Source organism: Nansenia antarctica (assembly GCF_963989245.1).
Source record: "Nansenia antarctica genome assembly, chromosome: 12".
Taxonomy (NCBI): Eukaryota; Metazoa; Chordata; class Actinopteri; order Argentiniformes; family Microstomatidae; genus Nansenia; species Nansenia antarctica.
Window position 1 is genome coordinate 18,894,213 of NC_137682.1, and position 15,157 is coordinate 18,909,369.

At 45.9% G+C, this 15,157-nt stretch overlaps 2 protein-coding genes across 2 annotated transcripts in view; both read right to left on the reverse strand.

Annotated features, from left to right (window-relative positions):
* Positions 1 to 804: 804 nt before the first annotated feature.
* On the reverse strand, positions 805 to 6,807 carry cd226 (CD226 molecule; the record flags this gene model as incomplete). The annotated part of the gene is made up of 5 exons (XM_080543614.1): positions 805 to 930; positions 1,831 to 1,922; positions 4,751 to 5,155; positions 5,390 to 5,719; positions 6,741 to 6,807. 5 exons carry the CDS (start codon positions 6,805 to 6,807, stop codon positions 805 to 807), a joined length of 1,020 nt encoding a protein of 339 aa, XP_080399740.1.
* Positions 6,808 to 6,948: 141 nt separating this feature from the next.
* rttn (rotatin) overlaps positions 6,949 to 15,157 on the reverse strand; it is a gene marked incomplete at both ends in the record, with an annotated part of 56,946 nt that continues 48,737 nt past the window's right edge. Inside the window, 6 exons of the mRNA XM_080543615.1 lie at positions 6,949 to 6,953; positions 8,238 to 8,307; positions 8,443 to 8,546; positions 9,541 to 9,844; positions 10,197 to 10,390; positions 14,528 to 14,654. Coding sequence (XP_080399741.1) covers positions 6,949 to 6,953; positions 8,238 to 8,307; positions 8,443 to 8,546; positions 9,541 to 9,844; positions 10,197 to 10,390; positions 14,528 to 14,654 — 804 coding nt within the window. The remainder of the gene's footprint in view (positions 6,954 to 8,237; positions 8,308 to 8,442; positions 8,547 to 9,540; positions 9,845 to 10,196; positions 10,391 to 14,527; positions 14,655 to 15,157) is intronic.

A 15,157-nucleotide genomic window follows, 5' to 3' on the forward strand; every position in this document is an offset into this window, starting at 1 on the left:
TCTGTATACGTCTAGACTGAGACATAATAACTCTTTGATCTATAGCCGAGATACAGACAGTACTGTCGGCCCTACTACAATTAGGTTTCCATTCACGGTCTATTATACTTTGGTGATTTGGCATCAGTGCAATTCCATGATGATCTCATAGGACACTACATTACTACAGGAAAGATAACAGTCTTAGGGGATGGTACAGTATAATTGGTTGGTTCTTTGCCAGATAGTTGAGTTAGGCACCATTGTCAGACTTTGCATGGAAACCATGGGGGATGTATCCAAAATTAGGATTATAAATTATCTGCATTTGTGAGTTACTGTTATTTTTGCATTTCATGCAGTTTTACATGGAAAACATTTCCTGACGTATCTTGCGGTTAATTGCACAAAACACATTACATTTGATTAGTAGCACACAACAAAACAAACAATAAGTGGAACAAACAATACGTGGACTGCTTCAGGGGATTCCAGTATGCAGGGAGAGTGGAGTCGTACACAGATAGAAAGGCTCCTTGGGTAACATACAGTAAAGATATTACTCTCAATCTACTCTTCTACAGCATTACCCACACACAACCCAACACAGTGCACTCTCCTTAGAAGAAACACATTTGTTTCTATTTGTCCATGAAGACAACTATTTGTAAGCATAACAAGTGTAGTTTCTGTTCTACCGTTGATATTGTTGTACGGCTATAAGTGTTGGATTCATATACGGTATTGTACCCCTGACTCTTAGTGTCAGAGAGCACTGTTCTGTAACAGCATAATAAATATCAGATGTTCATAACATAGTGATTCTTATCTCTGGCTCCTATTGTGTTGGTGTTTAGTCTGTATGTTGGCGTACACCGGGCTTTCCCCTCGCTGCTTGGTGCCCTTCCTCATGTTGTCATAGATGGGGATGTTTTCATAGGGGTTGGGCGGCTACAAAGACATTAGAGATGTTAGACATTGGGGATGTTAAGAGCATACAACGGGCCTAAAGGAATCGTATCATCAGTCCACTCCAAATGCTTTAAAAAAAACATTTTTAATTGCATAAGCAATTAGTATATTTTCCATGCAAGATTTTAATATAATATATGTAAATACAGATGCTTAAGTTATTAATAGGGAATAACATATTCACCCTTCTGGATGCTGGATGCAGTTTAACTCTGTATTCCTCTCTCCTCTTCTTCTTCCTTCTTACAGACAGACAGACAGACAGACAGACAGACAGAGGGGTAGGATAACTAGTTATGTTGGGCCAGAGGTGTACAGTCCAGTTCAGGAATAAACAGGTGTTTTACAGCGTTTAATTCAAGGTAAGAAGAAGGATTTCAGCATTTTGATCAGTGAACTGTGCATCGGAGCTACGATATGATCAGCTCATCATACAGCTCCTCTCTCTGTAAGTACAGCACTTCCACGTTCACCTTCTCACAAAGAGAACACAATGAAAGTACACGGTACAAACGGAACTCCCTGAGAGTGCTCCTGGGCCACCTTGCATACAGATGGTGCGGAGGAGGGAGGGAGAGAGGGAGGGAGGGAGGGAAGGAGGAAATGGAATGGAATATCACAGCGAAAATATTCTTCCTCACAAATGAGTGAAGCTCCGGTAGCCTATTTAACTCTGACTACGATGACTAATGTATTATGCAATATCAGTTTCACAAATCCAACACTGAACCCAGGGCGTTAACTGATGAAGACTGATATACGGTTGACATTATATAAGGACTAATCATGTCTCACAAATGACGGCGTTAGCAGTGAGGGGAGCCTAGTGCGTCATCCCTATGCTGTCGTGTTCAGAGAGTCGTACCTGTGCCACCCAACCAGTAGTAGCGTGACAGAGAGTAGCAGCACCAGTCCTGCCACTCCACCGCCCACACAGATGTAGATCAGATACGGAGACAGGCTGAATTCACCTGCGAGGGAAAACAAACAGACAACACAACAAGACAACATTAGATACAGGGGCCTCTATTGTTTTTCTTTGGTTTCCACTGGAGCCTGAAATTAGTCAGGACTTGTTGAAAAGCTCCTTTGTGAGCAATTACAGCGTTGAGACTGTTTCAGATAAGTCTCTATTAACGTTGCACACCCGACTACACTAGGCAATATTCACCGATTCTTCTTGGTGAATTGCCCAAGCTTTTGTCATGGGGGTGTGTGTTGATGGACAGTAATGTTCTTGTCTCAGATTTTTAAAGTGGTTTATATTCCAACTGTAAATGGGGACACTCACGGTAATTCACTCTCTTTATGTCAAGCCAGCCCGGTGTAGCTTTGGATTTGTGCTTGTGTGTTTGTCTAACTGAAGAGTGACTAAATACCACAATCACTGGCGGACTCAGGGGGGCAGGGGGGGCGTCTCTCTTAAGTGCCCTTTTGAGTGGCGAAAATGAGTGGACGTGCCCTATTGGTGCCCCTCCAATGGTCTAAACTTGACCATGTGCCCCCACAGTTGAAAAACGTCGCACTAAAGTGCCCTTTTGAGTGGCAAAATTAGAGGATGTGCGCTAATGGCTGCCCTTCCAATGGTCTAAACTTGACCATGTGCACTGACGGGGTCCCATGTTGTGCAGTAGGTGCCCTTTTTTTCTTTTCGCCCCGGTCCTTCAAACAGCCTGAGTCCGCCACTGACCCCAATGGTAAGGTTTCTCTCTTACTGTTGCAGGTTCACCCGTTAGGCTTTGACCTCACTGTATCCATTTCCCTCTAGATCCTAAATGGACTGACTTATATATATGTAACAGTGAACAGCCTTATTCCAAAGTGCTTTACAATGGCCTCTCATTCACCCATTCACACATCAATGGCGACAAGCTACCATGCAATGCGCAGGCCCGCTCATTGGGAGCAATTTGGGGTTAAGTATCTTGCCCCCGAAGGACACTTCGACATGTGGCCAGCCGGGGGTCAAACCGCCGATCTGCCAACCTTGCGATCATAAGACACTGATAGCATCCATCCCCCAAACCTGGATACTGCCATCATCATTATTTAAGATAGGGATGATGCACATTGTTACATCTTACTATGATTTAAAGCTTAAAGCAAAATGTTTCACTCAAATGATGGGAATGCAAAGTCTTGCTTTTTCAGAAATGGTTTTGATCAGGCTTCGGTCATATAGGCCTATTTTGAGGATTGACCGGAATGTTGGTGACCCACGAAAAGTTTTCTCCTTAAACTTAATATTTAAAGTCTCATTAGCCTCAGCGGCACATCTACACCTCTACAATATTTCAGAGATAAATAAATAATACAATAATTTCACACAAGACATTTTGGTTATTAATTAGTAAAGTAAACTGTGTAGATCAGTTAAAACTAAAATCCAAACTAAAATGCACTGATATTTTAAGGCTCCAAGTAACACAATGTGATAAGCGTGTAGGGCTTCTCTGCACTAAGACAATGCTTCCCATAAGGTGGGTCAGGACTCAGCAGTGGGTCTTCCCAAATGAGTTCTGGGTCACAGCTCCAAACTGGGTTGTGAATATACATTTGTCTAACAGATGACTTTAGACTAGAGTGTTGTATCTGTCTAATAGATATCATATATCGTTATGCTCATGATTTAGGACTAGTTGAACAATCTCAGGGCCTTGTACAGAAAAATGTTTAATCTGGATCAGAATTCTAAGTAGTACTGGGGAAACCAGCCCACCAAATCTGATCCTGGATAGCAAAAAAAAGAATCATTCTGTTCCAGAAGTTTTGAAACTGGACTGGGGACTCTGGAGATTTACACTAACACACATTCAGGCAGGCTACACACACATACACCTCAGCCTACATTAAGAGTTCAACTTCAGAGCCACACAGTCATAGGATGTGGTAAAAGCTGCCTGTGGTTGTTGCAGGTGCATTGTAAGTCCCACTCTCTAGATGAATAGTATGTGTGAGGGGGTGTTTTGTGCCAGGAGCACATAGTTTAAGGTTTTCAGAGTGTTTTCAGCCAGCAGGTAAATTAAACATATTTTAATTAATATTACATTAATATTACATTGACTCTAGAGGGTGGTGTGACAAATAGGACTGCACACTTTCCAGGCTTTTTCCAGCCCTGAGTTTGTTAAGGAAATGCCCAGCAGGCTATATGGCCCCCTGCTCACCCCTACATTAGAGCCTGGTCTTCCCTCATCTTGCATAGAGACAGTATGCTATGTTTCACCTCTGCGCTCTCACCTAGAGCTGGCTATAGAGGGTCTAATCTCTCACCGAGAGCTGGCTATAGAGGGTCTGATCTCTCACCTAGAGCTGGCTATAGAGGGTCTAATCTCTCACCGAGAGCTGGCTATAGTGAGTAATCTCTCACCCTGGCTGAGGACAGTGAGCCTGACCCGTCCCCTTTGACGAGGTCGATACAATGGACCTATCGCTAAGCCACGCCCCCAAAATAGAAATTGTCCAATCATATCACAGCAAAAGTCGCTACAGGCAGAAAACTCGGACAAACAACTCGCTAATATCTGATGGTAAAAAGCTTCTAGATTAAATATTCTTGTCATCTTTAAAAAAAACAAAAAAAAACATGTCTATTACTTGCTGTGGTAAATCAAGAAATCAGAAATTTGCCAACTCCCGCCATTGTAAGTCATTGAATGTCATTCAGTCAGGGTCGGTCAGTCAGTCACTGTCAGTGAGGCGTTGTTTATTTGTCTGAGTTTTCAAAGGGGGGCGGGGCTTAGCAATAGGTCCATATGAGTGAGTGTACCTGGGCTGGGTGTACCTGGGCTGGGTGTACCTGGGCTGGGTACAGTGAGCAGCACAGTGGTGGTCTGCAGCCCAGCGTCGGTGCTGAAGTGGCAGCGGTAGAGCCCCCTGTCCTCCTCCACCACGTTGGTCAGATGCAGGCTGACCTCCAGGCTGTCTGAACAGTTGACCTTCCCTCTCAGGGTGTAGTCCTCCCCCACCAGCCCCCCGTCCACCACTTTGCACACCGCCATGATACCCACACCACCACCGCCGCCGCCTCCTTGACCGTGACCGTGAGCCAGCTTCTCCAGGACGACCTGGTACACGGTCCCGTTGTGTTCATGGTTGCAGGTGATGGTCAGGTTGTCGGTTCTCTCGGCGAACAGCTCCGTGTCCACCTCGATCACCTCCGGTTCTGGTACCGTGACGTGAATGTCAATCTTTTCTGTGACATCTGAGAGAAAAGAAAAAAAGAAAACAGAATAGAGAGGTGGTGGTCAAATGAAATAGAAAATGCCGATGTGGCATAATATTTACTGTTTACCAATCAGTGTTGTCAAATCAGTTGGCCATTGTTCATTTCAATTCCCCCCCCCCCCCCCCCCCACTTACATTAGCAACAACACATTAAAGACATATTGTGAATGACTAGCCAGCCCTAATGAACAGATAATGTCCCCTGCAGTACCCGAGTCCTCCACTAGGATGTCTCTGGTCCACGGGCCCTTGGGGAAGGTCTGTACCGAGCAGTGGTACAGCCCTACGTCCTCCTGGGTGATGTTACTGAGGGTTATGCTGCCGTCCATGGGCGTGGTCTTCAGGAACGCTATCCTCTCGCGGTACAGCTCGAACAAGGACACGCCGTACTCCGGATGGTACACGGCGACAGGTGTCTTATCGGGGACTTTGGTCCAGGAGACCATGCTGAGGTTCCCGTCCCAGGGACACAGGCATTCTAGAACCATCCCCTCTTCCAGCCTCACTGTAGTGACAGTCTCTCTCTGTTGCGCACTAGACACTAGACAACAGCAGATAGAAGATTATTGATTTCGATGTACTCATTCATTAACTCAACATTTATCTGCAGATTAAGTTCATTTAACACAGGCATAATGGTGTGTACAAAGCCGACACCATCTTACTTATCTCATTTATTCAATCCCTGATCCGTCTCCTTTTAATTTACCAGGTCAGTTCGTTTGGAACGAAAACACAATCTTCTTCACAACAGACAAATGCATCTTCAGATAAATCAACATTTTTTTTAAAGGGTTTGTGAAACGTTCACCACTGGATGGATTATTGATGTAGCTGTTTGCTTGATGTAGAAAGAAGCCGTAACATTTCTGAGTGTGTTCTACTGGAAGATGAAGCTGTCATCACAGTCTTTGCTGCTATAATCCTATCCCCTTAGGTGCTCCTAATTAGGCTAATTTAAGCCCACACAAACAAAAAATTACAAGAGCAAAGTGATAAAACACTTCTTCCAGCCTTTCGATCAGAACTCACTGACAACTAATCACAAGTCCGACTTCTCCCCCCAGGGACGTGTCCTCACAGGTTTTCGAGAAGTGTCTTGGTTAGACTGTTGGTCCTGTTTCAGTAATAAGGGAGCCTTGAGCCCCAGAGCTCCTCTAGACTGACTAATGATGATGGACTTGCTCTCCAGGGCCGGAGAGTAAAATGAGTGTTTGAGAAGCCCCCTCTCTCAACACGATGCTAGAGATAGAGGCTAGTTCCTCTCATTAAAAAGATGTAAAAAGAAGTACTGCCCAACATTTGACAGATTAAGAAGGAGGGCACTTCACATAGTTTGAAAAGAATCTTATGTTAGACAATTGTAGAAGAATTAAATCAATCATCCAGTCGGTAATCACTGAGACCTTTGACTATTGTGAGTTCACATTTGAACCACCGACAAATCCCTAGTGTATGATCATTTTGAAACTAAACCACTAAGTTGACTATCAGAACACAAAATCACTTCTTTACCGAGCAACATTTCTTTCGAAAAACACCAAAAAACACCATTACCATACCTTCGAGAAGAGAGAGAATGATAAGGAGTACCATGAAGTACCAGTGGTCCTTTTGTACAGCTTCCATCTTGCCCCACTGAGAGAGAATGAAAGCTGCATTGATGAGATGAGTGGAGAGGCACCAAGTAACCACTTCCTGCTTTGCTCTCTGCCTACACAGAAACACTTCAGCTACTGGGGGACACTTCATGCTAACCCACTGTTTAGCTCATCCTGACACAGAGGGACACTTTATGAGCAGGGCTAGCCGGTGGGTGGCTAGCTTATGCTAAAGCCTTACCAGAAGAGTTGCTGTGTGTAGTGGCTGCTGGCCTCGTTTAGAATTCCCTACAGAGGTGCCACCAAGACTCTCTTCTGTGTTCTCTGTATGTGTGCTGGGAATGTTAGAACAGTAGCAGATCATAGTATGCAACTGGAAATGTAGGCTACAGTAACATCATGTACTACATCAAGTACAGTAATCACATGTACGGTAACTACACGATTACAATTCAAGTGGCTATATATACTGTATTCAAAACATAATTTTACCATTAGAATTCCACCACTTGTATATACTGTAGCCTATTTGCAGTTACGGTTGAGAAATAATATTCTGAGTCATCCAAGGAGTTGAAATGTAACTACAATTATTACCACAACTTGTAGTGAAGTGTTGCGGCATAACTAACAGGATAGTTTAGCCTCAAGGAATGCATTTCTACAGCCGTAGCACTGGCTGGGCCCTGGCTTTGAGTGAAATGTGGTCTTGGGGTGAATGCCACAACCCTTATCTCCTTTTTCCAGCCTCAGAGTAGCTGCTGTTGATGAGCTGGCTGCTAAAATGACATCCTTTCCTAAATGAGACACATTTAGAGAGGACAGCCTTACAGTACCTATTCTAGGGTTATATCTAGGAGTATGAAATGTCAGTAATTATGTGCAATATGGTGAAATGTGGATAAATCAGTGCAGTGCAACAGTCACATGTCAAAATCCATCACTTACTTTAATTGCCTGATTCAATTATAACAAAAATGTACAAAAATATTTGTTTAAAAAAAAAAACTATACAAAATATTAAATACAAAGCATATAAATAATATACAATACAGTCAGATGTTCACAAAAATAGAGAAATATTCTAAAAGTAATTTTAGAAAAAATATCTAATCAATTCATATAGAGTATAAATAAGGGCACATGGTGTCAGTTATTCAACATCTGACTTAAGTTATCTAGGCACTTCAACAGGTGTGTGTTCATGGGCTCATGTTTTTGCTCGGCATCTGAGGGGAAAAGACAGGTGCACACACACGCATGCGCACGCACGAACACACACACACACACACACACACACACACACAGTCAAAAAGTCAATTTCTTTCCGTCTCAATAAACAGTCTCAATAAAACATAAACAGCACATGAACAATCGGATACGTCAAACATGTTCATCTTATGAGATCTTATGAGTGTGAGGACAAGGCTGTGATAATCAAAGTGAATAAATGCATACCTTTCTTGGCTGCCACATACGCCTCATCAACTCTGAGTCTAACAGAAGGACACTTCAAAGTGGTCTTGGCCTTTGAGGAGGAATGACAAAGACAGGTTAGACATACCTTTTTAATGGGACCATCTCTTAGCTCTACGAAGGCCCAGTGTGTGTGTGTGTGTGTGTGTGTGTGTGTGTGTGTGTGTGTGTGTGTGTGTGTGTGTACCTTTTGGTAGTTGTAGAGAAGGGCGCATAATGCAGAGGCTCCGATAGAGCGGATTTCTGTCCCTCTACTCTCCAGACAGGACAGCAACACCTTCATTGCCTTGTCTGCAATGAACAGACACGCAGGACACCACATACACAACATCAAACACACACTGTACACAATACACATTAAAACACATGATACATATAATGATATGTATCATATATATATATTAAATGTTCAATACTATCAAATCAATTGTTACCCATCTGTAGTCAGATAGCAAGAGACAAATCACATTTCTTATTTCTTATTTCATACAGTATTGTCCTTTGATACAATGACAGTTTGTTGACAAATGAAAAGCAGGTTTGAGTGTGTGAGAATATTATCTACTGTATTTGTGGCTGGCTTTTCAGACATGCACACACACAGAGATCATTTCCTGTGAGAGCATCTCAGTTCCACGACAATCAAATGGAAACCAATTCATATCAAAACTCCCACTCTATAAGTTCACATAATCAAACACACTGCCTGCGGGGCGATGGAAAACAGTGACAATATGATTTCAAAGAAGCCCCTCCAAAGATGTCATCTGATGACATTTGCAGTGAGCTTGGTACGTGCAATGATAGGAACTAGGAACTAGAGCAGACTCCCCCCCGCCCCCTCCTCCCTCCCACACTACCTTGTATAAAGTAACACTGAGCTTGTTCAAACAGCTCTCTCTCTCACTCCCCCCCCTCTCTCTCTCTCTCCGTCCTCTTCCCACCCCCCCCCCCCCCCCCCCCTCTCTCTCTCTCTCTCTCTCTCTCTCTCTCTCTCTCTCTCTCTCTCTCTCTCTCTCTCTCTCTCTCTCTCTCTCTCTCTCTCTCTCTCTCCTCTTCCCACCCCCCCTCTCTCTCTCACTCTCCTCTTCCCACCCCCCCTCTCTCTCTCTCTCTTCTTCCCACCCCCCCTCTCTCTCTCTCTCCTCTTCCCACCGCCCCTCTCTCTCTCTCTCTCCTCTTCCCACCCCCCCCCTCTCTCTCTCACTCTCCTCTTCCCACCGCCCCTCTCTCTCTCACTCTCCTCTTCCCACCCCCCCCTCTCTCTCTCTCCCCCAGTCCCTACCACTGGCGAGGACGCGGGGCTTGTTGGCCGAGCAGAAGCAGACGTTGTGGAGGATGAGGAGGGCGTCTGCGGCGGGCTTGTTGGCGTGGCGGCGGTGGTGGTGGTGCTGCGCCAGGTCCGCCAAGAGGTCCAGGGCTCCGCTCAGCCGGAGGATGCACTGCTGGCCGTCCTCCCCGAACGACATGTTCACCAGCAGCCTCAGCCACAGGCCCAGCAGACCCCCAGCAGAACCTGCCTTACCACCGCCGGGTTTACCCCCCGCCTTAGGGACGGGCACGGACAGGAACGCCTGCAGGAAGTTACTCTGGAGGAAGTTGTTGGGAGTAAAAAACAAAAACAAAAAAAGATGCTTTTGAGAAAGTGAAACAGAGAAGGAGGAGACCTGAGAATGAAAAGTGGGGGGGCGGGCGGGGGGGGTTTGGGAAAAAAGTGCTGTACGCTTTTTGAGAAAGTGAAACAAAAAAGGAGACCTGAGAGTGAAAGTGGGGGGGCGGGGGGTTGGGTACTGGTTTACTGTCAGAACCACCCGTTCTAAACAAAAAAGTGTTCCTGTAAAAGAAAACCCACAGCCCCCCTGTTTTAAAACCTGCCAGACCCTCTTCAGTGTTCTAACACGGTAGGGTCAGATGAGACTGGGGGGTACCGTGGCCCGTTACCTTCTGCAGGACGCCCTTGCAGTCGCGGGAGGCGGCCAGGTTGGCTAGCAGGGAGAAGGCCAGCTGCTGGACGGGGCTGTTGTCGGGGGCCAGCCCAGAGGCCAGTTTCATGATGCAGTGCATGAGGGAGCCACCAGGGGGTCCTCGGGGACCAGGGGCCACACCTGGACCACCACAGCATATGGAGCTGCACGCTGGGGGAGAGGAAGAAGAGGGGGAGGAAGAAGAGAATGACGATCATGAGGAGATGGAAGAGGAGGAGGAAGAGGAGGAAGAGGAAGAGGAAGAGGAGGAGGAGAAAGAAGAGAATGAGGATCATGAGGAGATGGAAGAGGAGGAGGAAGAGGAAGAGAATTAGGATCATGAGGAGATGGAAGAGGAAGAGGAGGAGGAGGAGGAGGAAGAGGAAGAGAATTAGGATCATGAGGAGGAGGAAGAGGAGGAGACACACTACCATAAACAGTGAACAGTGTGCACTAAGGCACAGGGCCAGCTGTAAGAGCATTCGTAAACAGTTTAAAGAGTGAGTGCACTGGCTGATGAAGCCCTGGTTTCCCTCCTGCTCATATATATATAATCTCAGAGGTGTGTTTTCATGCACCATCCAAAGCCTAACCGTCACATTCTGGAGAGGAGAAGCATCATAACTCTCCGCAAATCAGTTCTCGGATGGACCGAGACCGAGACTGAACATGAAAAGAAGTGTTACCACTCTGTAGTCAATTTTAGGTACTAGAATTGACACGCATTACTTCTGAGGATTCTACACAGACCGCTTTTCGACAGAATCCTTCAGCCGCCGCGTCTTTAAGATCTGAATAATGTTGTAAATGTGTTTAAATAAAGACTCGAGGAACGGCGGAGTGAGAAAACACACACATTAACCACAACACTCACACACACACACACACACATTAACCACAACACTCCAGTGTCTCTAGAGTGTGCATCAGTTCCTTTTTCCGTCTCTGACCCTACAGCGGTTATCGTGCTAAGCACGCACACACACACACACACACACACGCACACACACGACACACACACACACACACACACACACACACACACACAACAGGAACTAAACTCCTCTAAACCGCCAAGCTACGCTAGCCTTGCAGACCACCCTGTTGCGCCACACAGAAGACAGAACAACATATGAATTACACATAGCAGGCTTACTGACTGACAGAGCTAATTAGAAAGGAGGTCTCAGCCTTGCCAGGAACACCCTTAGCAAATCCAATGATGGTTGTTAAGGATGAAAGTCATAGCCTAAAGGTATTCTCTTAATGCCTGTCAACCAGTCTGATGAACGTCATCGTGAGACCAGGCCTGAGAAGGCTCTAATAAGGAATGGATGGTGAACTCAAGTGTATGGAGGAGTGGAGATGGCCGCCTGAGGGGTTGGCGGGGGGGTGGGGGGTATGGTATAATCTGAAGCCAGTAGCCACGTCTGCTGTTAGGCTAACCTTTAGGAAATGTTGTGCTTGACAGGACTGATTGGTATTGCCTTCACGGCGATAGGTTGGACAGCGAGAGCGTGTTGGATGGAAAATACATAACTTACACAGAACAAAACTATTGTTTTATATCTAGGATTACACAATACACATGCGCTCACACACACCCACTTCACACCGGTGGCATCTTAGGGCACAGGTGCGACATGCAGCTTCCTGTGTCTTATGCTTACGGCACGGCTTCACTGACCTCAAAGCCCTCTAGCGCGTACTTTCTCACACACACACACATACACACGCACACACACACACACACACACACACACACGAAAGACACTAGCAGCAAATACTAGTCTACTGCTCACTCCTGCATACAAACCTAGACTCTATTCTCTAAACTAAAAACTTTTTCCCCATGTTTGTTTTGTCTGAACATGGCGTGAGTTCCAGCACCCCTCACACACACCACCCCCCCCACACACACACACACTGGAATATCAATGTTTTAGCAGACATTGGGATGCTTTGTGATTCTCCTACTGAATCCCCCACAGCCCAGAGTACTGTACATACAGTAAAGGCAGCTACCAGAACACACCATGACACTGTTGCTATTGTGAGGGGCAGGCTAGCCGGCGCTGGGCTTATCCAGAGGGACAGGGTGGTGTGGAGCTGGCGTCGGAGGAGACAATGGGGCCCTCAGTGAGAGTGTGTGTATGGATGACTCAGTCAGATCCCTGACCACAGACCAGAGGCAATGGCACGGGCCAGGCACTGTGCCTGCTGGACAAACAAACACACACACACACACGCACACACCAGGGTTTCCGTTAACCGGTAATTCCCGGTCTTTGTCCGGTAAAATTAGTGGAAGTCCGACAAGTTGAAAACTCGTCGGACATAAATGTCCGGTGAAAATAATTCCCTCTAACCATTTTCAGCTGAGCACCAAACACACACACAGAACACTGCCCGAGAGAGAAGGACCCGCCCCCTTTAGTTAGCCTATAGGCTATAGGCTAACTAAAGGGGGCGGGTCCTTCTCTCTCGGGCAGTGTTACACGAGTGTGTGTGTGTTTGGTGCTCAGCTGAAAATGGTGTCCCGAAGCGGAGCGCTTTAACTTTATCGCACAATAACAAGGATAACAAACAAAACGGACAACATTTACACTAAGATGGAGACAAACTTCAGCGATATGATCTAACAGCCGGTCTTCAGGACGACATACAGACCCGTATGAGCTTACAGGGCTATCCCCTATCTATCTGAGAAAAGGCATAGCCTAGCCCTAGGCTGTAACATCGAACGGAAATTAGCCTATACGCATTGCAAGTTAATTTAAAGCCTATTTATTTTCAAAGAGTTTTATTCTATTTTATTTTATCTGATAAAAGGCATATGAACGGAAATTAGGCTAGCCGTGTCACGCCAGAAGCCTACATGCTTGCACTGTTACTGTTCAATAAAATGTTATACATCTAGACATTGTGGTATTTCTTTATATACGTATCCCAGACTGCCTATCAATTGTTTCTCAATAAACAGTTATGTTCTCCCCATTGTCATACTCCCGAGCTAAACGAAATGCCTTCCCAACCAGCGAGACCTGGTTATAGAAATGACGTTGTTTTATTGATTTAAAAAAAAGGGTAAAACTGGAAAGAGAAAATAGAAAACTCACATTAATCCCAAACAATTTAACAAACTTCAGTTAACGTAATGTGGAGTCCGTTCATTGATCGATGCTGTCTGTTCAGTTCCCAGTGAGGCGCCCGTTCAGCGCTGGATTTGACGCATGGCATAGCGCGCATGCGTCAAATCATGTTATATTATTATATATTATATAGCTCGCATCTAATCGTATCGGATGAGAAATAGACATTAAATGGCATATATAGGCCGCTACACAACAGTAATCACCGCGACAAACAGCTATATTAGATTTGAAAAAAAGAAATATGATTTTGAAAAAAAAATTTTTTATTATATTTTAATATGATGACCGGAATATATCACGTTTGTCCGGTAAATCGAATTCGTCCCGGACACGATGTCCGACGGCAAATTTTTCTAACGGAAACCCTGGCACACACGCACACACGCAACACACACACTCAGAGACACATACACTCCTTTACTGTCTGTCTGACACACACCCACACAAGCACACACTGGACCTGAGGGACAGTTGTCTGTGTAGACACACTGACTTGAGGGACAGTTGTCTGTGTAGACACACTGACCTGAGGGACAGTTAGCTGTGTAGACACACTGACCTGAGGGACAGTTAGCTGTGTAGACACACTGACCTGAGGGACAGTTGGCGGTGTAGAGACACTGACCTGAGGGACAGTTGGTTGTGTAGACAGACTGACCTGAGGGACAGTTGGCTAGGTAGAGACACTGACCTGAGGGACAGTTGTCTGTGTAGAGACACTGACCTGAGGGACAGTTGTCTGTGTAGAGACACTGACCTGAGGGACAGTTGTCTGTGTAGAGACACTGACCTGAGGGACAGTTGTCTGTGTAGACACACTGACCTGAGGGACAGTTGGCGGTGTAGACACACTGACCTGAGGGACAGTTGTCTGTGTAGACACACTGACCTGAGGGACAGTTGTCTGTGTAGACACACTGACCTGAGGGACAGTTGTCTGTGTAGAGACACTGACCTGAGGGACAGTTGTCTGTGTAGAGACACTGACCTGAGGGACAGTTGTCTGTGTAGACACACTGACCTGAGGGACAGTTGTCTGTGTAGAGACACTGACCTGAGGGACAGTTGTCTGTGTAGAGACACTGACCTGAGGGACAGTTGTCTGTGTAGAGACACTGACCTGAGGGACAGTTGTCTGTGTAGAGACACTGACCTGAGGGACAGTTAGCTGTGTAGACACACAGCAGCTCCAGGGCCGCCTCCATGGCAGGGTCGTCCAGGAGGAGCCAGGGCCACAGAGCGTGGAGCACAGGGGCCAGGCGGGCGTCACTGGCCACAGCCTGTGGAGAGCGACACACAGACAGACACACGCACACACACACACACACACACACGCACGCGCACACGCATACGCACACACATACACACACACGCACATGCATGCGCACACGCACGCACACGCATACACACACACAAACACACGCACATGCATGCGCACACGCACACGCATACACACACACACACACACACACAAAACAAACAACATTAGGTCTTTTCCTAACTATTATACATGCAAATAGGATAAACACATGCTGACTCACAATATGACAGACGCAAAAAACACAAGTAATCAACAAGAACAAGAAAGGTTTTTTATGTTTTGCCAACCAAGCAGAAAAAAGCCCACAAGGATAGAAAGCAGTGGTAGGGTAAACAGTACATTAAACCTTCACCCCCGGTGTACCCACGCAAGCATAACTACAGAGTAAATGGGAGCAATTACCGTCTATGAAATGGACAGCAGCCAACAGCAGCAGCCAACACACAGACGATGCGGCATTTC